General features: G+C 34.9%; 1 protein-coding gene across 1 annotated transcript in view; it reads left to right on the top strand.

Moving 5' to 3' along the window:
* Positions 1-22,525, top strand: part of mah (solute carrier family member mahogany) — a 68,216-nt gene extending 45,691 nt beyond the window's left edge. Inside the window, exons 2-9 of the mRNA XM_071594862.1 lie at positions 549-727; positions 1,941-2,061; positions 5,377-5,489; positions 8,882-9,014; positions 10,457-10,610; positions 13,932-14,019; positions 14,211-14,417; positions 17,493-22,525. Coding sequence (XP_071450963.1) covers positions 549-727; positions 1,941-2,061; positions 5,377-5,489; positions 8,882-9,014; positions 10,457-10,610; positions 13,932-14,019; positions 14,211-14,417; positions 17,493-18,040 — 1,543 coding nt within the window. The 3' untranslated portion in view covers positions 18,041-22,525. The remainder of the gene's footprint in view (positions 1-548; positions 728-1,940; positions 2,062-5,376; positions 5,490-8,881; positions 9,015-10,456; positions 10,611-13,931; positions 14,020-14,210; positions 14,418-17,492) is intronic.
* The last annotated feature ends 3,205 nt before the right edge of the window (positions 22,526-25,730 follow it).

Here is a 25,730-nt window from a genome sequence, read left to right as displayed (position 1 = left end):
CTCAAAATGGCCAAGGTGTTATATATGTATGTAAGTGCGGAGTACAATTGAAGAGCCACAATCATGAAAAGTGTTTGCGCTGGGCGTTATAGTTCGATTCTTCGGGTATCCCAGATCAACTGTTTACGATATTGTGGCTAATTATAATGCTTTGGAGGAGTCTGGGGAAGGTTTTGCTAACCCGGGGAGGAAACCTAATTAGAGGAAATGCATGTTTGGCCAGATTTAAGCGCCCCACCCTGTATACGAATCTTTTTTATATCATTAAAAAGTGAAATTTGCCTAATTAACTTTCAGCTGCAAACCTCATGCTAAACTAACTTTATGTAAGCTAAAATTTAGAATATGCTAGGTTTAATTGCCACCTAAATTATGTACCAAGACAGTATATACAGAATTGCCTGAGGTAAAATTCTCATTTTTGATATTTAAGTTTTTTTCCTGGGTTAACTCTTAGGACTTCTATTTCTCTTCAATAATTTTGAGCGTTAGTAGTTTTCACTTGATTTTGGTATCTGGATGCACAAGATATTTTTTTTCATTCACAGCTTGCCCTCAATGAAAGGAGAGGAGAGGCCATTGCTGAGGGAAGTCTCTAGGGACTTAGGGTATGATCGTGCATTACCACCTCAACAGGGTTTGACAACTTTCTTTGCTTTGCTACTTCTGATTGATCTCTTTGGAGTGTTTCCCATCATGGTACTTCCTGGGACAATTATTAGATGTGGTGAGTTGAATAATATACTTTTATGCTTTCACAGTACATTTTACTTTCAGTTTGGTTATTAAGAAATTCCATATTGCCAACAAAATTCAGTACTGCACCCAAGCAAACATGACTGGCAGTATTTATAATAATTTCAGTATTTTCTGAAATTGTCATTTATTCACTTGAATCAGAAAGTAGGTGATATATACATGTCAGTGCTTTATAATTATTATTATAATCATATATGGTTTATCTTGGGATGTATCCTGAAATTAATGACATTGCCACTGTGAAGAATAATTACATATTGAAAGTCTTGCCCACATTTTTGTTACTTTCAAATCATTATTTCACACTCTGATAGTGGCACTAAAACAATAATAACTATATATCAATTTTGTATCAAATGTATTTCCAACAATGGTTTAGAGATTCCATACCATAATGATAAGTTCCCGCAGGAGACTAGATCCTTGAACTGCTGACATCTGTGAGGAGGTTCATGACCTTAGTCTTTAAATATCTCCTCATATGTATTGCCGGCCCTAGTGGTGGCAGGGTAACGTCCTCTCCTACCATCCCAGAGGTTGCGGGTTCGATTCCTGCCTCGATGGTTTTTCTTCCACCTAAGACTTGGGTGTATGTAATTATAATATTATTGTTTAAAGTCTGATGTAAAGGCCGAAGTGCTGCTTTTGGTCTAATGTAAAATAAATAAATTAAATAAATAAATATCATTAGCACTGAAACAATAATAACTATATATCAATTTTGTATCAAATGTATTTCCAACAATGGTTTAGAGATTCCATACCATAATGATAAGTTACTGCAGGAGACTAGATCCTTGAACTGCTGACATCTGTGAGGAGGTTCATGACCTTAGTCTTTAAATATCTCCTCATATGTATTGCCGGCCCTAGTGGTGGCAGGGTAACGTCCTCTCCTACCATCCCAGAGGTTTGCGGGTTCGATTCCTGCCTCGATGGTTTTTCTTCCACCTAAGACTTGGGTGTATGTAATTATAATATTATTGTTTAAAGTCTGATGTAAAGGCCGAAGTGCTGCTTTTGGTCTAATGTAAAATAAATAAATTAAATAAATAAATATCATTTGCCCTTTTATATCATAATAAAATTGCTTTAATTTGGTATGATTTCATGAATGTGGGTCATATATAATTATTCCAGCTGACTTAAAAAGCTTTTTCATCTCATTTTCCATTCAATAGGCTGGCTTGGAATCCCCTTAGCTGTCATTGTATTTTCACTGCAGATTTACACGGCAACATTATTGGGTCGATGCTGGGTGATGGCAGAAGTGTTGCAACCATCAATTGTGCAGAAGAGCAGGTGTGGTGATCGTTCTCATTAGATACTCTCCCACTTTGATACTCTCCCACAACTCACTCTCCCAAAACTTTGTAACCCTGAAAATAACACTGCCATTAGCTATTCATCTCTAGCTAATAAATTTAACAAATACTACGTATCAGCTCCTTGCCTAACTACTTCTCCAGCCAATGTGCTTTTAGCAAATGCACCATCGTCAATGTTTGCCAAGCCCTGTTCTGAAACCAATCTAAAAACTATTGTCTCCTCACTCAGAAACAAATCCAGTACTGGCCCAGATGAAATTCCTGGTAAAGTTGTTCATCATTGTTTTGAAGCCATAAAAGCACCCCTTTTATTTTTAATTAATGAATCGTTGATACAAGGGATTTTCCCATCCCAATTAAAAGAATCAAAAGTAGTGCCCATTTATAAAAACCATGGCTGTGTAAATGATTTGAATAACTACAGACCAATAGCCGTCCAAAATACATTTGCTAAAATATTCGAAAAAGCCATGTATATGCAAATAGCATCTTATCTCGAAAAAAACTTCCTACTTTCTAATTCTCAGCATGGATTTAGATCGGAAAGGTCTACCACAACTGCCATATGTCAGGCAATCGACAGCATACTTAATTCATTAGATGCTAAACGCAAAACTCTTGGAATGTTTTTTGACTTGTCAAAGGCTTTTGATAATGTAAACCACAATAGACTACTAATTAAACTCAATAGAATAGGAATTAGAGGAAGTCCTTTAAACTGGTTGAAGTCCTTTATTCATAATCGCACTCAAAAAGTAGTGTTATCAGTTGATGGGTCAAAATATTCATCCGAAGCATACCAAGTTAACAAAGGTGTTCCACAAGGCTCAACCCTTGGGCCACTCCTCTTTCTGATTTACATCAATGACCTACCTAACTGCTTACCAAATAATGATGGAATAATACCAGTGTTGTACGCTGACGACACTAATATAATAATATCAACACAAACATATCCCAGCCTTGTGGAAAAAGCTAAGTCTGTCACACTTGCTATAAACAAGTGGTGTACAGACAACCTTCTAGATTTAAATGTAAATAAAAGTAAAATAGTAAACTTTACACACAATAAGAACATATCAGATGATCTGCTGGTAAAAATCAATGACCTATCAATTGAGCGTGTGACAGAATGCAAATTTCTAGGTATTTCTCTATGTGCAAATATTTCTTGGGATACTCATGTAAAAGCCCTCCAACACAAGCTCAGTTCAACTTGCTACTTATTAAGACACCTGTATGAAACTACAAGTAAAACTGTACTACTCAATTTGTACTATGGGGAAATTTACTCAAATATAACCTACAGTATAATATTATGGGGATCAGCTGCTATTTCTCAAACCATCTTTAAAATGCAAAAGAAAGCTATTAGAATCATCGCCAGGAAACCTTACAATGCTCCATCAAGGCCTATTTTCCATGAATTAAATTTGCTACCACTCCCATGCATCTACATTATGTTTTTAATTCTATATATAAAAAATAACATCGGCAACTATTCTCTTAACTCTGCCTATCATCATCATTACACCAGAGGCAGGAATGACTTCCATTATGGGAATATAAGAACTAAAGCATTGAAATTAGGACCCAATGAAATGGGCATCAGATTATTTAACAAACTACCCAAAAGTATCAAGGATACACAGGGAACTGCCGTATTCAGGCATAAACTAAAAAGATATCTACAACGCAATATGTTTTACTCGGTTGTTGAATATCTCAACAATATTCCCGACCAGTAAGTTCATACTTTTAGTTTCTAGCAATGGTAATGGTCTGATTCATGTTTGTGATCAATGATTTTTCTGAATTTGATATTGTATGTGCATGTTACAGCCGATGTTCATGGGTTTGTACCAAACACTTATGTAACTATGAGCATCTATTCTTTTATGTATCTTAACTGAGCCTGTGTCTTTGCTCCTCATTGACGTGCCTTATATCATGTACATACTTCACCCACCTGGTATTTTTGTATTGTGATCTCTGGGCAAATAAAAAGTAATAATAATAATAATAATAATATAAGTAAGTTTAATATTATTGCAAATGCTGAGGGAAATGTTGTTAGACTGATATTAAATTACTTTCCACCAAGATACAATAATGAAATTTAAATATTCCCTCTACTGGGAAAAAGTTTTTATTAAAATGTGTGTATTCAATGAACAGATTGTGTTGACACCAATTATTTCTTCTCTATATATGAGTGCATATAATTGTAGACCATGGCAAGAAGTCAGTTAATAGAGAACATTCAAGTTTTAGAATTTCATATTTTTACTAAGTAGGGATAGTTCAATAAATCGCTATTATTATTACTACTTTTGGAATACTTTGCTTTTGTAGTTTTTCATTCCTTTGACTCTTTCATTTAACCATTCATGTCAAATTAAACAAAAATATCCAAATTTAACATGAAAAACTATGGTCTACTAATGTAAGTGGGTGCATGACCCCTTGGCTATCATTTACATTGATAGATATAGATGTCATGCTAACATAAAACATGAGACTTTAAGAATGCCCAAAATATTAGGTTTACATGCAGTAGGTCTTGAAAAACTGATGTTTCATTACATTGTTTTTTATCTAATGGGTTAAGAAAAAAAACCGAAGGAAATTCTATGAAGGAATTTCAAACACCTACCATTCCCCCCTTCATTAATTGGGTTATTTATGTGTCCAAATATTTAAAAAGTTAATCATGAGAAAAGCTATATTTTAAACATGAAAGACTGAATATTTTAAGTCACCCAATAATTTATTTTGTTCTCTCTGTTCTAACTTACATTTGCCCACAACCTAATTGAACACTTTATTCTTTGTTTTTTAATCTATTTATTCAACTTTTTTCATCGTTCTACAAAGGTGGGTATGTACCCATATTGCAGTTTTGCACTATATATTAAATTACAGACCAATCAATTCTTTACACCTCTACTCTATGCCCTATTAACTGATTTCTACCATGAAAAAACTTCTATTGCAAATAGGCTTGTTCCCTCAATGCCTTTCTTCAAAGTTCCTCTACAGTTTATTTATCTCAAGAACATTATTGGTTTTGTGGGCCCTGTATTATGCTCTCCAAATTTGATGTTTAGCACAACCTTCCTTCTTGCATATGTTTGTTCTGTGTTATCTCTTTAATTATATAATACCAGTCAACTTTAATATGCATGAGAAAAAAAGTCAATTTATTGTCCAATTTCATGTTTAACTGTCTCTATCCTGTGGTATTATTAGGATTGTAAATATTAAGCTATTTCATGTGTTATCAAAGGTTTCCCTATGCAGCCCTTGCAGAAGAAGCACTGGGAACATGGGCCAGATGTATTGTGACAGTTATTTTGGACTTGACTGTGTTTGGTGGTGGAATACCTAATCTTCTGATAGGTAAGACTTATTTAAATTACAATATTGTTCTCTGAGCCTGGAAAAAATCAAAAGAAATATATTTCATCTTGAATCATCTTATTTAAAGGAGAACAGGTAGTTTGAAAGAAATTAATATAATTACATTCCAGTTATGGTATAGCGAGCAATTCACAATTTGGTGATAGAAGACACATGATGTACTCCTACTGTGAACATTGTGATCACCAAAATAGAATAACTCAAAATGTGTTAGGGGTAGAGATTGCTTCCTCATGGTACCAATCTAATTTAGCAATATGCCTGTCTCACAAGCTCAAGGTTAAAATTTTACATTTGTTTTAAGTGTTAGCCTTAAATTTTACATAAACAGATGAATGGCAGTTAACAAAGACTTAAGTCTTGGTGGCCATTCAAGCAGCAAAATGCCATAAATTTCTGGAAAAGTGAGTGTGGCCATTCTTCTTGTGTGACGTGAGAGGACAGCTTATGAGGTTGAGGCATTATGGGAACTCAATATGCAGTGAGTTACTACCAAGTTTGTGCCGACATTTCTGACTGATAAGCTGAAGCAGATGGACTGCTATGGACTGCTGGACTGTATTGCAATTAAGAGCCATCTAAATGCATTGGATTCACAAATCCATGAGAAGGGGAGGATTATGTTAAGATGAGCTCTTATTTTATGAATATCCATTTATTCTACACTGTACATTTTCAAATAACTGAACAGAAGTGAAGCAAAACCAATTAAAAATATGTATTAGGTACCTTGATTACAGCAATTGTTATGAAAGCTAGGGTCATTCATTACCAGGAAGAAAAGGAACAACATCCATCCTAGGGAAAGAGTCCAACTTCACCCAACCAAAGAAGATATGACAGGTCAAAAGTATAATGGAGTCATTACTGATAGTTTTTAGGATGATCAGGTGACATTGTAAGCTCATTGGTGATATATTTAGCTCTTAATCAGTGGGCTGGGTTCAAATCCAGATGGCTCTGAACACCCTCAGGCTTTGTGAATTTGTAGATATTTACAAGATCTTTCTGGAAAACTACAGTTGAAACAGACAAAGGAACTGCCTTTCCTACCTTGATGAGTGAATTGCAAAATCTGTAGGGCTAAGAATCAGGTGAGCTCAACCCTTGCCAATCAAACTGACCTTTACATTGATTACTGCAGTTCATTTTGGTTAGAATAGGCCAGACATGTGGTTGACGTAGCCAGACAAATGGTTTACAAAAATTGAGTTCCCCGTCATAGTGATCATAGCTGAACTTGCATATTGTCAAATAGTTTTTATCCTAAAAATTATGACAGTGATCACCCATTCCCCTTATTTTCCAGATTCAGCTCTTTGTGACCTTTTCTTCCCTAAAATGAAAATGAAGTCAATAGGAAAATGATTTTACAATATTGAGGAGATCCAATGACTGTGCACTAAATGCACCAAAAGAAAAACTGAATGCAGTAACTGAGAAACTACCAGTCCCTTTCCAAGAAGGGTTGACATTATGAATTGATTTGTGCCCTTTTCAAAAGGAAGAGTAAGCCCTTAGATGCTTAATCAGCTCACCGTTTTTTTAAACTTGGAAATAGTAGGAAAAACTTCATGAAACTGTTGGTCTGCCTCTTCATTCAAGCTGATGTTGATTCCTTCAATCTTAATTCCAATAGCTTCATGTTCTCTTAAATCAAATGGAAATTCTATTCCCAAAATGAATGAGCATTTCATATCAACAACCAAATTTAGGTTTTCATCCCCCCAGACTTGAGAAGATAACAATCTTCCCTGTTGATTTGATAGACATTTGGCTAGCTTGATTGCCTTTCAAAACAGGAGAGTAATCTGTATTGCCCAATTTTTAACAAAACTTCACCATCCTAGATTTGACATAAAATACTCAGCGGGGGCTAAAGTTATCCTCTGCTTTGCCCCAAAGATTCTTTCATGTTTTCTCAACCTTGTCTTCATTGACTTTTTGTCCCATAGCTCTGGCCACAGGCTGAATCTCATAATTTCTTTCCATTTGGAGAGATGGAATGGAAGTATCTTTGGTAGATTGCTGCTCATGTCTAATTTTGCTCACTGTACAAACTCTATCCTTAATTTTGCATATGTTAGGATACAAGGCATGCATTCAGTGTTTTCTGAAATTATATGGTAACTTTGCTTAGGCTTGATCTTGTTCATTTAAACCTGAAAGAAGACACTTCTGCTTCTTTTAATGCTGCCATAATTTATTACTCTGTTGTTAAAATATTATTTTATTTCAATGACACAGGACTTCTGGCATGGGTGATGAAGGAAAGCCAAATTTAAATGTTGGTCAGTGTGGTTTCTCTTCTGGAAAACCAAAAGTCCCTGGCTTCCAATTTACCCTAGCCTGATTATCATCATGGAAATACAAGGAACCATCTTCTTCATTTTCTTTGGGGAACTTGATATTTTTATGAATTCTGTTGATGCTTGTGAAATTATTTTGGAGCTTCTTTCTCATGTAGCAGTATGGCAATGGTATCGTCTATGTAACAAAGCCAGCACAATGCTTTTAAATTGCTTGATTCAAGAGCATATTTTAGCTAATTTGAGTAACTGCATTCCAGGCACATTTATCTTCATAGGTATTTGCCAAGAAAATCCTTCTTTATCATATTAGTGAGGCAAAATTGAAGCTGCACTTGGCAGGCCTGGTTAGGAGATTCTTACACAAGTGGAAGCTGAGATCATATCAACCCCGCTGACTAAGGAAACACAAAAGCCTGTGTGGGAGGGTTATTAATGTCATGATGAGGTAGTTGATTTGTATCCTCCCAAAAATGAAGGAATTCAGTCAGGGGTTGTTTCCATGCATATGAATGATTTCAAAGCTTATGGCATTGAGGTACACATGCAAGGAAAGAGAAAGTAATAGTAATATTCTTCATTGTTCTGGACAGGGCTACCTAAGAACAATTTATAAAGCATGTTTTGTCAAATCAAAACATATATGTTAGAAAATGTGTGCAGTGCAGTTAATGTAAAACTTTGTTTCCTAGCATAAATAAAGTCTGTGATACAAAAGTAGTCATGGCAGTTGAGGAAAGTGGGCATAGAAGGGATTGAACGAATGGCCCGACATAAATCCCCACAGGCTAATTCCCCTAATCCACATGAGATAATGCAATAATTTTGGCCACGGAGTTTCCATGTGATCACCACTCTATGGGTCATATTCAATCAATTCGTGGAGCTGAGACTTTTATTAAGGCAATTTGACGAATTTTCAATTTGTACAATTGTGTATTCAAGTAGCAGTGAGAAAAGACTTTTCAAAAACTCTCATTGAAAACAGGTCATTACTATTCTTTCCTTTCTCTCTCATTTTCATGTGGAATAACAGAAAATACATATTTATTCTACTTTCAGCTGCCCAGAATCTGCAGCTCTTTGGTGTCAAAATGTCATGCTTTGACTTCAATGTGTCATTCTGTATTTGGCTCGTGTTTCTTGGGATTATTATGTGCCCTTTGATATGGCTTGGAAGCCCAAAAGACATGAAGTAAGTATATAATTATGCATATCTTCAAACACTGTCATCTTAATCCACCCTTTTGCCTATCCCTTTACTGGTATGGTATGGTTGAATTTAACTATGAAAAATATTAACTCTGTTTATATTTAAACCTGTGGAATATAGTTTTTTGGTATCATGTATCTTCCTCTTTTTAATACTTAATATGAATATGGGACATTGCAATGAGATGAGAGTGACTATTCTGCCCAGATTTGGTCCTTGGATAAAGTTACATCAACCATGCAAAGTAGATTGCTAAAATTAGTTTGTTATGAAATACCATTGGCTATGAATTGTGATGTCAATAAATGTGGCATAGGCTGAATATTTATGTGTACATATATGTACATATTTGTTAACAAAACCTTTTTCAGTGATGTATACATGGCACCAAGGTTATCAGGTTGCTCTTGCATTGATTCATTTGGCTGGATGGTGCTTTCCCTAGCATTGCCATCATCGCTTTCAGTTCTAAAGGTGAAAGCTGAAGATATTTTAGACCTGAAATGCCGACTCAACGTCAGTGAACCCATCACCCAGCCAAGTGGATCAATACAGGAGCTATCCAATATAGCTTGGGTGTTATTAATAATATAGAAATACTTTGATAACAGGTTACTGTATTTCCCAGGCGATAAGACACACTTTTTTTCAACACAAAAATGTTCTCTGAAACCAGCCTTTATCTTATGGGCCGAGAGTATACAGTTATTTACACTTTGCCTTATTAGTTACGGGCACAGAAATCAATGAAGAGGAAGTCAGTAAAATTGATTTCTAAATTCACAAGGTCATTTATTTTAAGGTGAGACTAGAGTCATTGTGAACCAGCTTCCTTTGGTCTCATTTGTCCCACCAGGATGCCCCAAAAGCTCAGGGGCAGCCTGTCATTTGAGGTTAAGGGAGAGGCATGGAACATGCAAACAGTCATTCCTCATGGGGAAACTAATTGAGCCACAGACACCAAAGGAGAATGATCTTTTCATTCACTCTGAGTACTACGTTCATGATGTCAAACAAATAATAATGATGGTAATATTCAAAGAAATGCCATTTAATACTATATTTATTTGCATAAGGTTGACTATTATGGCCACCATTGAAACTGACACTGGTAACTATGCCTGTAACTGGCTCGAATAAGCTGATGACCTCGATGAATTTTTTAAATATCATAAGAATTTGTAGCTGTGTACAAATTATCCCTTTAGTATTTACTCAATCAGAATTTAAGAAAGAATCATTTATATTAAAAGTATGCAAATGAAATATTACAATATATTTTAAGTCAAGAAATAAGTAAAATAATTTGATTTTATGCATGAATTCTGATGATTTTATAGTCTTTAATAGCTTGGAAAACTGTGTAATGTGAAATACTATTTAGTAATAATATTCATTATGCGATAATCGTGAATCTTTTCTAGGTGGTTAGCTGTCACTTCATCAGGAACTGTGGTAACAGTTACATTTTTGACGTGGTCATCCATGTTTACTGATCCAAATGTCATAAATCCTCCAGCCATCCCCTCACCAACATGGGAATCAGTAGCAATGGCATATGGAGTATTGGCCTTTCAGGTAGGTACTTACACCTGACTATTCGTTCCACTAGCTCATTGTAGATAGAAACAGTTAATGTACATACTTGAGTTCTGTGTGTGTGTGTGTGAAGTACCTAATTCCTCAGACTTAAAAAAATGTATTAATGTCACCATAAATTTATAACTATGGTACTAAACAAGACAAAAGTTGGTTATCAATTTGTATGGATCTATATAAACGTCCTAACATTACGGCAGCTTTGGAGGTCTTCGTGGTTCTCTGTGAGACTTTATATTTTTAAGTAGGCAGGTACTTTATTACTTATTTAAAAACCTAAAAAAGAGAAGGGCATTTATTTGAAAAAGTGTGGAAGTACTTATTGCAAATTGCAATAAAGTTCTGGTAAAAAATATATTTTATATGATTATTATCTTTGATTGTTTACGTAAATTTTTATACCTAAGGAATAGAAGCAACCTGGACTAATCGATTGTTATTAGAGGTCATTTGTGCCATTTGGAAAAAGTGGGTAATTTGGTAGAGGGAGGGAATTTTCAGGAAAGGAGAAAAATTTGAGAAAAGCCCAGCATCAGTATTAGCTTACACTCTTAATAAAAGATGCCAAGGAGTCCTCAATTAAGCATCCCAACTGACATGGCATGATCCACTTGAAGGGCTGCTTATGCGGTACTAAGTAGGGATTGCGATAACCCCAAAAAAATCTGCCACCACATGGACACGGGCCCTCAGGTTGGGATGCCTGTAGACTAGATATCTCACCAACCTAATTTCCAACTACCTGGATTTCAATAAATTGAGTTAAAATTGTTAACTTTTTAATTTAATTACAATGTCTTCAGCTCATGAACATATTCACAAAATATTTTATAACCAAGTATGACTTGACTGAATAATTTTCAACAGTCTCTCCTATGTCCATTAAATGTTAATTTTCAAATCAGCATTTCTCGATTTTGGATTTCAAATATGAGGGCCTATAGATTTAAATTATATGAGGATTAGTCAATAAATAAGTCGCTAGCATCATTAAGACAAATGTAGGAGCTGTTACGAACATTTCATTGAGAACACTTGGAAAATCACTGTACACTCCCAACATAATCCTCAGTGATTTTCATCTGTTCTGGGCCCTAAAACATGATTTGGGTGGCTGGCGTTTTGAAAAAGATGTTGCCGTATGCCTTAGAGGTTACTCGTTGGCTGCGACAGCAAACAAAAGACTCCTTTGCTGTCGGCTATCAAGGACTTATAAAGAGATGAGACAAGTATCTGGATGAGCTTTGTGAATATGTAGAAAAGTGAAAGGAATTTCAGGAAGTTACTTAGATTATTATTGCCTCTATCCAGTTTTGCGAGTTATTTATTGACTTGACCTCGTATTAATAATGGATTATTGAAAATTCATTTATTACTTCCAACCCTAGGCACAAATAATTTTCTGAAGGAGACTCTGCAAATTCATGGTGATAAAACTTCTGGTGGGGATCAAGATGGTGTGGTGGCTAACATACTGGCTTACCACTGCTGGGTTCAAATCCCGGCGGTGGTAGATATTTTTCAATGGTATCCTGATCCCTGCTTGAGTTGCTTTGTGGAGGGCACTTTGTGTGAGTACACTGTCCTTTGGATGGGATGTTAAGCTGCGGACCCCTTTGCACCTTTTGTTAAGAGTAGACTAATGCCAATGTCGGGTTTCTGTCCTCTCTTCATCCTTTCCTGTACATCCCTAATGGCAAAAATCACCTCGGCTGTCAGGTGCCTCCCCTAAAACTACTACTACCCAACTTCTGGTCTCCTGTCTACCGGTTTTTCATATGAGATAATATTTCTTTCCCTACCAAATTACTTTTACCTTGAGGTTTGACCATTGTAACAGGTTGATGGCAGTGAGACACCAAATGGCAAGTAAATCTGTTGATTTTCAGCCATGAAATGCTTTCTTACTGAAAACAAGGAACAATTGGAAAGAGTGGCCGTATCCCATTGTGGTGGAAAGCAAGCCCTAATGAGAAAAACTAGGAACTAGTTTAGGGGAGGAGTGGGTTTTCTCTTTCTTGAAAATGAAGAATTCAGACCATGAAGATTAGTCGGGGTTCTGAACCCCGGGAGTAAGAGGTGGCTTAGTAGTAGTTATTAGGGGGTGACTGACAACGAAGGTCACTTGGACCACTAGGAATGAGTGGATAATCCAGTAGTGGTAGGCTATTTAAGGAATGGAGGAAGATTGAAGAGAGACCCAGTGTTGACATTGGCCAACTCAAAATGAAAGGCACCGAAAAAAACCATTTTATCTATACCTTGGTCTCTGAGTAAATATGGTATCTCAATTTAGAGGACACATATAATTTAAATTAAGGGAATTGTGCTTTGAAGATTTAAAAAAAAGACACCCTAAATATAAGTAAGAGACAGGAATATAATTTGAAGAACAACTGTTATTTAGTTCTCCACACTCCTCTTCTCCTATGTAAAAAAAACTAGAAATGCTGCCTCATTGATTATTAAGTAATCAGTGATCATGAGATTGATAAACTATCTGCAAATGCATAATATTTAGCATATGCCTGGGGTATAATGTTGTAATCTCCCTCCTATATTCCAGAACTACACATGTTCCAAATAATCCCATCTTTTCAGTCAGAAATGATCTGACAGACTTCTTAACCTCCCATAAATTCTGTAAGGGGCAGCACGTTACCAAACATAGGGGCAGAAGAAACAACCTCAAACTTGAGTTTGAGGCTAGTTTTATTTCATCAAACTAATAATAAAAATATATTTATGTCATAAACTATTTCATATACCCTGTTGTTACATTTATCACAGTGTACATTGAAAATACGAATAAACAAAAATATTTCTTGTAGACACAATTTATCAATTTTCCTTTTCTTTACCCCCTGTTCTTCAAAAGAGGAACATCACGGATGAAATTTGAAGATGTAAACATGAAGCACAACAGATACTACCAAAGTGATCAACCAAAAGGTTGGTTTTGGTTGGCAAGGGAAGAACCCACCAGAAAGAAACTTCTTGTCAAATGAAATTCACACATTTAGGGTTGGGGTAGAGGGGCAATTTCTGCTGTAGTGCTTCTGTTTCCCTTAAAGTTCTAATAAGTAGAAAACCAACTACTTGGCTCTTGTGGGATTGTTCAAGGACATTATTCTAGATCTGATACTGGGATTTTCTGAGTCATTATCACAATGTTATATCCACTTCCATTCTATTACTCTCTATTTACGTAGGTATTCCTTTATTGCATTAAATTCAAAAGAGTCTCTTAATAAGTACTATTTATTCACAAATTTCTAAAATGGCTCTTGATATTTTCAGTTTGATATTCATCCCAACATACTGACAGTCCAAATGGACATGCAGCAGAAACGCAAAATGGGGAAAGCTGTTTTGTTAAGCTTCTGTGGTAAGATCTCTAGCAAAATAATAAAAATAGAATTAGCATTGCTTCTGATGGATTTATGTAGAAAATGTAATTCTTGATGCAGAAAACATCTTTAGATAAGTTGATTGAATTAGATATGAATCATGGAGTAAACATACAACTGAAATTATTCATACAATACTTCCTCATTTTATCATTCTACTTTATTTCAGTGACAGGAAGTCTCTCAATGATAACAACAATAATAGCTCTCCATAAATATGGGAATCTAGCAACACCAAACTTACTTCAAGGCCTGCCTGGAAGCTATATGCTGTATTTCAATGTGCTTCTAGTCACAGTGCAAATATGCTTGTCAATGGTTGTTGGTGGAAGTGCCTTATTTCAGGATATTGAAGATACATTAGGCATTTCTAGAGGTTTGTAATTGTCTTTATCACCATCTGAACTGTAAACTTCTCTTCGTACATTCATATTTTTTGTTCAGTGAGCTCACAGTTACCATGACTTTAAGCAACAATTGAGTCATTATACATGTATATATACTTATGTATGTGTGTGTATGTGTGTATATATATATATATATATATATATATATATATATATATATATACATATATGGAAAAGTGAGGTGCTGTAATACATGTTCATCACTTTTTGATTTCTCTGAAGATGACTGAACAAGTTGATTTTGTTGGATCGTCCAGTCATCACAGTGTTCAGAAATTCATGGTCAGTGTTGGCAGTATCCAGCAGATCCTGTGCCGGAGATGAGTCATGGTGTAGGGGTATGACCCAACAAAATCAACTTGTTTGGTCATTTTGAGAGAAATTGATAATTGGTGAACACGTATGAAAGCACCTTACATGGGGCAGCCAGCATTCAGCAGCTAGCTTATTCAAAGGTGGAGTAAAAATTCAAGCATGTACATTGAGCTGTCACCTTCCACTGTGCACAATGGGGCTCTCTACCTCTACCTCTCTACTCTAGCATTACTACTCTGTGCTGGAAAATTCAAGGTTGGATACTTTTTCAACAGGCCTGGTATATTCAATAGGATTACTTTGTTCCAAATTTTACTTGCACTCTTGCATTTTCCTTGGTTTGAAGGGATCAAGAAAGCATCCAAGAGTCAAGCAACAAAGGATTCCAGCCACCGCTTATGGTTTATACAATTGCTCTCTAGCATGTATTTAATTCAGTTATCACCTTCTTCCACTCTTCATCATCCATCAGGCTCTTTTCATTGGCCTTGACTGAATGGATGACAGGAAATTATTCATCATCCAAATTATCCAAAATGAAGACTACAGATAAACAAAGCCCCTGCCCCTCATTACTGTGGAAAACAACGACTACTTTTCATATTTCTTAGGAAAGGTATATAAATGTAATTTATATTATTACCAACTTTACTGTAGCTGAGTAGAATCTAAAATGTAATCAAATCCAGAATCAGAATTTCTTTTTTCATTGAAACTCAGATCTGACCCTGACAGATTTTTTCAATTAAATAAATTTTAATCCCATTAAATTTTATATGGATTCAATATTTTAATTGATTATTAATTGAATTTTACGTCTTATATAATATTATCAACGGTAACAAAATAAGGTGGCTATGTCACTTGTTCAGTAATTCATTTATAACAGGCAAATATTATGAATAGTTCTGCTTTATGCATAAGTAACTGAGGTTACTTTTCACAAAAAGTTATCTTTCATCTCATTGCTTTCTAAACATTTGTCTTCATTCAAGTGCGATCATCTAATTAAAACCATAAAATACTTAAATGTTTGTGTGCAACTTTACTGACTCATTTTAAGTATAAATCATGACATTAACTTTTGCTTGTTTTCTTGTCTCTGACTTATACAGAATCCAATAGTTTTTAGTTGGTAATTATATTAATCTGGCGGTAATCCTATTTTTCTACTTGATAAATAAATATTTTACCCAAGGAAAAATACAGAATAGATGGAATGATGAACATGCCTACCATTAAACTCAGGATTCCATTATTTGATACACTACAGTAATTATTCTAGTGAAAATTCGAATGTACAAGCATAGTCCTTGTAGTAATATTTTTCTTAAATTAATTCTTTTGGTTTATGACTACCTTGTAAATCATATTTTTTCTTCTTATATACTATTTAAACTAGATGCAGAGTTTTAAAAGTTATTTTGAGGCAGAATAGTTCACCTGGACTGATTGAGAATGATTAGGATGGATTCTAGAGCGTGGGCTTATTTTTCATTGAGTAGAGAGCCTATTCAGTTGATAACACCTTCATTACAAAATTGCAAAATGATTTATGGCAACAGTTTATCAATTTAAGTTGAAAAATCTAATTTAAATTATTCTGAGAATCTATTTAAGTGGGTAATGCGAAAATTATATATATATATATATATATATATATATATATATATATATATATATATATATATATATATATATATATATATATATATATATATATAATAAAATAATACACAGTAACACATAATATAGAAACACAAAAAAAGAGAACACTCACACGTATTTTCTTGATATTTCGACGGAAACAATCCGTCTTCCTCTGAAGATATAGAAGTAATCAGATGCTCTTGCCATCTCTTGGCTAAAGAATCGGGGCGCTTGGCGACATATTAGACCCACGGATCTCAGGGAAAATTACGTTTCCTCGATAGCTCAAGTGGTTAAGAGCATCCGCCCGGCAAGTGGAAAGATCCGGTGTTCGAATCCTGGTCAAGGAAATATTTTTACTCTTGTGTTCCGTTCGATTCTGCCTTCTCCACCTTTATTGTGTTCGTCCTTTATATGTGTTCCTATCCCTTTTCCTTATATCTCTTTCTATATGTATGAGTATATATATATATATATATATATATATATATATATATATATATATATATATATATATATATATATATATGGCAACCTTTGCTTGAATTAATGTATGAACAGGGAAAGGTGTTTTTTTATAAATTTAAATGTTTTTCAATATTTAATGAATAGTGGGAAATTGAGGGAAAAATCATTCAGTGTCCACCTAAACAATTTTATGTCCATAAATAAGTAATATTTTACCATATGCACGGAATTTATTATGCAGATTCAAAAATTTTAAGGTATCTTCAGACTTGATGCTTAGACGAACCAATGACCTTTTCTTTGCTAGCATGGGAAGACAAAGAGAAAGATGTCTTATGTGTTTTCTCTTCAAAGTGATCCTTGGTGATAGATTGGGCAAATTCAATGAGTCATAGTAGAACAATATATACATTTTGTTAGGATTTACCACATTTTCCCATCTCACTCACTTGTTAATAGTAATTGTTGGAAGTTTTGTTTAGATTGATACACATATGCATCACCAGTAGTAGTTCTTAGACTTAAAACGGTAACTCCCTTGGAATTTCATTCGTTTTCCTTTTCATTTATACATACTTTTACTTTAATTAAATTATGAAAATATATTACAGAATTCAACTGGAAAAGGTGTGCCATTCGGTCCTTCATTCTTATGACTGCTGTCCTGTTAGCTGAAACAGTGCCAAGGTTTGATCTCGTAATGGGATTGATAGGTGCTGCTCTGACTGGACCCCTCATGTTTCTTTTACCACCATTATTCTACATAAGATTGAGCTGTAAACTTAAGCAGAGGGAAGAAGCTCTTGGCTTGACTGAAGGGGGATCAATGTACTCATGCATGAAGTATGGCTATGATGAGATGCTCTATCCCAGACTACTCACAGAGCACTTTGAACCTGGGAGTGGAAGACAACGGAGATCATCAAATACTGTCTTTGAAGAAGAAGTTTGTGGCATCCCTTGGGAAATATTACTTGCTTTCTTTGTCATTTTCTTAGGCATGGGAGCCACAATAACTGCCATTTATTTTGGAGTTAAAGAGAGCATAAGATTTTCTCAGTTTTCACCATCCTGTTTACAAAATTCTACTGCTGCTTCTGATTTGGCCTTATTTTTTGATGGGAGAGAAAAGCCAGGTGACGCTACTGAATGGTTATGATATCGGTACTCAAAAAAGACCACCCAAAAATATCATTGGGAATGTTATGGGTGAGAGAAAACTTGTCATCAATATGACCTGCAGACAAGCTTATGGTTCATTGTTTTGTTATCTGCATATGGTGAACATGGGTATGTTTGGACAGAATTTTGTCTTATTGGACAAAGGCATCATGTGTTGTTGCTACAGTGTATCATTGTTAGTTTAGTACCTTGGTCAAAACTCAAGCTTTGTATTTATCTTCATGCCCTCAGATGCTATGGGGAAGAACTGTGCTCTACATTACTTGTGTTCTTGGCAAATAGTTTTATCTGCTGCTGAGTTTAATTTTTATAAAGCTTTATATTTTGCATAAAAGGGTGCAGTTTCAATGGACTTAATTCCAAATAAAATGAATGATATTCATAATGTTTACTGCTTATATTAATTACAAACTGAGAATGATATTTTGTCTGCTGGATTATCAAGAAGTGATGAATATCGAAAATGAATATATCCCAATGAAATATAATGCTGAATTATTGGCTTAAATTTTTGCACAGTAAGGCTGGAAATATTTGTAGTATACCATTCTGAAACATTTGAAGTACCTTTGATGTTTTAAGTTTGCCTGTATATGTCATTCCCATTAGTAGCAAAGATTATGTGCAACTATATTCTATTTGGCGCAACCAGCTTGACAGCCTGGTCAGAAGTAATTTATGAAGTAGTGAGTTTTTGTATCAAAACTTCATCGTTCAATTTCTGTTATAAACAGTTGAATGTTTTTATATGCCATAATATTGTTTAATTTTAAACTATTGTAAATGTAAATTGTATGTTTGACAAGTTTCAAATGCTTATGTGCTGAGCATCTTTCTAATTGTGCTACATTTTTGACCCATGTGATAAATATGTTGCTTTGTTTGAGTTTTTGTTATTTTGAAATGTCTTTGTGAATGGCCATAATTAATACTTGATTGCTTTGTTCAATTAGTATGAAATGGAATGAAGGGCACTTCTGATTTAAGTTTATTGTTATGCAGTACAAAAAAACATATTTTGTCATTTTGATTGATCATGAGTTTGAATTGAGGCTTTAAAGGCTAGCTGATATGCTTTTTAACCACATTTAAATAGAATAAATCGCACTCGTTCAAATTAACCTAACTTTAACCAGTCTATGATAAAATTTGCAAGGGAAGGTGTATAATAGCAATAGACATTATTACTTAATTTCATAGGCAGAGGTTGAATTCAAAACTTAATCAAATCCAGTCAGTGAATATTTTTTTTCCTTTGAATTTCAGATCTGACCGACCAACTAAATCAATTTGATCCCCAATAGCGTTGTATGAGGTCAATTTGTTAATTTCATTTTCATTCAATATTTTTTATAACGCTAACAATTAGTCAATGTCTTAATCTTCTACCTCCATTCAAAACTAAGTCCTCAGTAATAAAAATTAAAACTCTTGATTTGAATTCAAATCATCATATTGCTAATGATTCAGTATTTAGCATCTTTATTAGCTTGTGACGTTTTTGGATATATTATATGCACATTGATTACATTCAAGGATCATAATCGCAACAATACAGTGTAGAAGAAATGCATCAGATTTTCAGAAAAGTGTAATATTCATGGTGAAAACAAATTATAGGGAAAATTTTCAGACCATTTCTTCTCACTTTGCTGTCTCATAGTTGGTTGTGTTTGGGGTTGAAGTTATGTCAGGTATGTGGGGAAATATGAGATGGGATTTCATCCAAAAAGTCAAGTATTAATGAATAATTAGCTACATAATTGTATTAGACTCAGTATTTTCCTATATTGTTCATTAGCTCTTAATTTGCTGTCAGAATTTATTATATGAATTCTCTACAATATGCAAATTTTCCCCTAAATTGTTGTCAAAGAGGGTGTATTTTACATAACTTTGGCTTTCCCAGATATCTCAGTCATTTTTATAAGGCAATTGGAAGGATTTTATTCTTCTGACCCCTTCTCTGCTGCCTTTTGACCTAAGGAGCACTGCATGAGGTCATGGGAGGAGAGAATATGCAACCTAGTTGACAGCCATCACATTCCACCCTTTAGCTTATACCCCTTCTTTTGGCAATTTATCTTTTATTTGGTTAAATATCTTGTCTTCCTAGAGAGTATAGTTAACTCACTTCTTCTGAGACTTGGGTGTAGTGTGAGAGAAGAGCGGTAAGAGGAATGAAGACAAGAGCTTAATAGAAGAAGGCTCGTCTTTATGTTCATTGGTGCAATATCCTATTTTGATTTCAAAATTTTATGTCTCCAAATTTCAATTCAATTTTTCTACCATGTTAGTTTTGAAATGGACAGGACTCTGGAAATGATTTAGACATTCATTTTCCTTAGTCACAGCTGAAGTGTACACAACTAAGATTCAGGATTCATTGATTTCGTGAAAGGATTTGATTGACTCTCAAATAAACCATGCGTATAGGATTCAACTGTTTCCTCTAATCCTGTACCATCCACAATTTTTACCTTCCACAAAGTAAAGCTGGAAACCATTGAATCAGTTGTGTTACCACATGTGGGATTGGTGTGGAATAGTTTCAATTTGTAAAACATTCCAGCTCTACAATTAGTCACATGAGCATACCAACACAAATATTCTTCTGCAACTGTACTCTCACAAGTAATGTTCAGCATATTTTTCTAGCAATGGATTTTTGTCACTTCCAGTTTTGTAATTATTATTTGCTGACAATTTCGATGAGAGCTGTCTCCAGATTTTTACTGCAAACAGTTATTCTGTATAAATTTAATGAATTTTTATCAATTGTAGACAGTTGAGACAAACATGATTATTCAGAGGAAATGTTTGTTTCGAGTGATGTATCAGTCATGAAAACTGTGAAACTTAAGATTTGGCACCTTCTAATAAATATAATGAGAAGGTAAACATGCTGTACTATAATTTTGGGTGGCATATTATTTCTGGTTCTTGTGAGATTATGAACATTTTTACAAACTAGTCCCTTATGTTTAAACTTGTGTTATCTGCTGTTAATAATTGTTTCACCTGATGGGAAATTTTCTACAATTGTGCACATTAAATAGGATAAGTATGTTCCTCTTGCTTATTTAATTACTGGAAACCACTTCTAAGCTAGTAAAAATATTTCTGTTGCCATTAGTTTGGTTGCCATATCTGAACATATTCTTCGTAAAGCTGCTTACTTTTTCATTTTTTGATGTAATCATTAATGCTTGGATAGTAATGTTTCATGCACACTTTACGTGTTGTTCAGTACTTACGAGTACACTATTGTGTAGTGCCATGTTCTATCAAAAAGCTATTCTCAGCCTATAGACTACTTCTAATAAAAATTGTCCTCACATGTCCTCCCTTATGTTGTATTGGCTGTAAATGTTCTTTCTTCTCAGTCAAAAAATATATTTTGACTGGAATATTTTCCATCTCAGGCTTAAATCTTTTCTTTGAACACTTACTCTCTCAAAATATGCACATTCACCTCAAGGGTCAGAATAATTATTTCTGATAAACTTCTTGTTTCATTTAATTTTGCTCTTATTCTTCCTAACTTGGTTGCTATCTAAAAAGTTTTATTTTGCAGTTTGATGTTAAACCAATCCAATTTTAATTTTCAACATTTAGAATAATGTTTCCAGTCAACATGGTCACGATGCTTGAAATTGATGCAGGAAATGCTGCAGTTTTCTTTGGAATTTGTCAAGTTATAAACAGCCTAAGTGTTTAAAAGTAGGCTTTAACCTTGTGGTGCATCGTGCACAACTATGAATGCCAGTGACATTTTATGTACAGTATTTCATCACAACATCTTGCTCCTTTACAGCCCCCAAAATTTCAGAGTTTAAGGGGACGCCTCAATAGCTTAACTGGCTAAAGCACTCGGCCAGACATTGAAGGATCTGGGTTCAAATATCAGTCAAGGCGAATGATTTTTACACTCTGAAGTTGTTGCATTGAAATGCACATAAGCAGATGACTCCATTAAAAGTTACTGTTGTGGCATCTCCTGCGGTTTCTTTGGAATTTGATTTACTTAGATTTTAAAAATGGAAAACAGGCTGCACATGGAAATAATCTTTATACATAAAGGTTAGGTATCACTTTATAATATCCATTAATAATGGTACTTTGAAATGCAAAATCTTAGGTTATCTTTAAAAGCAAGGCATAAAAACCTCAGGGTACTATGTTCTCAATGAACAAAAAAAAACTGTTGCTTGTACACTGAAGACTTTGAACCAATAGACTTAAGTATTGTTCAATCAGCTTTGTACTTTAATGCCAGTTGCAATATTTTGCTGGCATCTTATGCATCTATCTATTTGTACTTTAACAGTGATTATTATAAGAAGCAATCCCATTATTCAAGATACTGCTTAAAGATGTACTCTTGGGTTTATGCTTCTATCAGCTAAGAAACATTACATTAAGCTTAATTAATCAATTATCATGCAAATTATTTGTTAACACATTGTCTAAATGCATTTTCAAGTAATAAATAAGAGAATATTTGCTGCTTAAAAATTGACAGTATCATAATCATATTTTTTTCCAACCTTTATTAACTTTTGAATGTTTATCCTAATGAAACCCTAAATTTGAAAATTTAATTTATCAATACTTCATACCTCAGGGTAAAAAATAAATGCTTTCACTGAGGAGTAAGTACTCTTAAGTATTGAGGGGTACCCAAGTTTTCGGTGACAATTTCATCATGATATTTGCCTCAGAAAACTACACACCATGGTTTACAACAAAGAAGATGAATTGGATGTGTTGAAAAATTTTCCAAAATAGTCTAGTTATATTATTTATCAAATTTTGAACGAGTATTTTGAAAATAGCCAATTTTTTTACTTTCTCTGTCGTTTCTGCGTAGTTTTCCTTAATTAAAAATTTCAATTTGATTGATTTTATTTGACAGTACGAATGCTTTATCTCTTTTGGTTCAAGGAGGGGATAGCAAAAGTTTAGCAAGGTGCAATTTGCTTGCATATTAAAAAAACTTCTAAAAATGTTAATTTTTTAGTATGACCTTTATTTAAACAGTAAACAAATTTCACTGAATAGATGTGCTTTTTAGGGACAATTTTAATACTTGAATGCATACTTAATGTTACCAACAAGCAACCCTTGACAAGAGTGTTGTTTCTTGCAGGGGAGCCAAGGTGAACTCGATCCAATGAATGAACATTTCCTAATTTCTGTCACTACTGATATTTAGCATACCTTTTATAAGTGAAGGCTATAAGTTTAAATCAAATAATTATTAGACGAGAATTTTGAAAACTATATTTGTATTTTTTGTTTGTATTTTGTGTCAACCTCCTGATCAAGCTTTGCAGTGTTGGTACGAGCAGGAATATATCCTGAACTTTTAGCATCCCCGCACACCTTACGTGTCAATCGGATTGCATGCCACCTCGGATAGTGGGCTCCGAGCACCAAGATAGGCCTTACGAAGTTAGTTAGGAGTTATGCTCCCCAGGCAATCCAGTCATTTTCTACTGCCAGAGTATTTGCGCAGTTAAAAAGTTCATCTTCTAGTCAGTGTTGAAGATAGCCACCAATTTTCCGAGATCCATGGCCCAAACTGGCTCATTTTGAAAGAGAAACTTGAGACCTTGTGATGGAAAGGACTGCTATAAAATTATAGAATAAAGAAGTTATTGAACTAGTTATTGCATAGAAAGCTTCGAACAAAGGGTAATAACTGTTTTTTTCTCGCTGAAAGAGAGAGGGAATCGGAATGGTGCGGTGACTAACGTACTGGGAACTCACCAATAGGGCCCGGAGACGGAAGATATTTTTCAGTGGTATCCCGATCCCTACTTGAGGTGCTGTTTGTGATGAGCACTTTGAGTGAGTACGTCGTTTGCCGGATGGAATGTAAAACTTCGGACCACTTGGCGACTTTCGTTAAGATTAGACTAATGCTGACGCCGGGTTTCTCTCCGCCCTTCCCTTCCTTTCTGATTCATTCCTAATTTCACAAATGACTTTAGCCGTCGGCCACCTCCCCTGAAACTACTTCTACGAGAGAGGATGAGTGTTTGTGAGCTATTGTTGCGATAATTTATGCTTGCAATGCCTCCTAATGAACCCTAGATGAAATTTTCAGAGGGAGTAGGAAAAGAAAGTTCAAGAAAAATGAAATATAAAAAGGATAGTCTAAAGGGGAGATAGGACCGGGAAGATAGGACATTTGAGCACCATTTATCAGGCATACAAAAAGGTCTTCTTTAATTTTGATCCACATTGCGCCTGCATTAATGGCAGCAAAGTCTTAGATAACATACGAGGGTCATCCGGAAAGTAGTACCCGTTCGTGCCGCATGAAGTGCTGACGACGCGAGTAGCCGCTGGACGAGGTCAGATAGCTTCAGTGGCTTGTCTGCCTTCTCTGAGCCAAGTTGCGTGACGCTAGCATTGCCTGTGTTGTTTCTGTGATTGTTTACAATGTTTAAAAAAATTGAGAACGCCGCCAGTTGTGAAGTGAGGGCAGTGATTAAATTCCTCAATGCAAGAAACGTTCGCCCATGTGATATTCATCGCCAATTAAAGGAGGTGTATGGAGACAATGTAATGGACGAGTCGTCTGTTCGGCGGTGGTGTCGCAACTTCAACATGGGGAGGGGGAACACACACGACGATGAGCGTTCGGAGAGACCGTCTGTCATTACAGACCAACTGGTGAGCTCAGTTGACGAATTCGTGAGGAACGATCGGCGCGTCACAATTGATGACATCTGTGAGCATTTTCCCAATGTTTCTCGAACAATTGTTCATGAAATTGTTAAACACCATCTGCATTATGCAAAAATTTGTGCAAGATGGGTCCCTCGCGTATCTCAATGAGCTGGCGGCGAAGGACTATGCAGCAGGAATACAGAAACTTGTCACACGTTATGACAAATGCCTTAATTTGCTTGGAGATTATGTTGAGAAGTAGTTTAAAGTATCCTCTTTCAAATAAAATTTTTTATGTTTGTTAATATTTACTTTTGTGTCTTTATTTCACGAACGGGTACTACTTTCCGGATGACCCTCGTATATGCTCCGTATTTTACTGGACGAGTAAAAATTAGTTTTTAGGTTCACGATTCGTTTTTAAACTATAAATGTCGTTCAAGGGCGAAAAATGTGATATGAAACTAATTGCTCACCTTTGTAAATGGTCACCATATGTACGAATGTCATAATGGCGAAAGTTTCCTTGCTTGTGCAAATGTTGTAACATCTTGAATGAAGCGAGCCACTACGCTCGCTTCATTCAGGATGAAGCGAGCGTAGTGGCTCGCTATGAATTTAATCCAGAAAACATTTGCTTTTTTACACTAGAGGTGTGAAAATGGCGTTATTTCCACACGTGTATTTAAAGGTTACCTCAGTACGTAAAAATAATAATTTTAATTGAAGTTATTAAGCAAAGGCCGTCGTGTTTTAATGACATCTCACTTTGTTTGTTGTGTGGGTTGTTTGGACCTGGAGATTAGCTCCAGGTATACTTGGCTGATAAATAGCAAAACCATTAAAGTAAATCAAATCGGAAAAAGGCAGTGGGGATAGATAGATATAGATAGACCTTTAGGACTAATCAAGAGTTTATTTAGATTAGAAAGAAAGAATTTCAGGACCACATTCATAGTAATTATGAAGGGGGAAATTCGACT

This window comes from Hetaerina americana, unplaced genomic scaffold (assembly GCF_022747635.1).
Source record: "Hetaerina americana unplaced genomic scaffold, ioHetAmer1.1.p SCAF_7, whole genome shotgun sequence".
NCBI lineage: Eukaryota > Metazoa > Arthropoda > Insecta > Odonata > Calopterygidae > Hetaerina > Hetaerina americana.
This window is presented reverse-complemented; position numbering and strand designations above follow the sequence as displayed.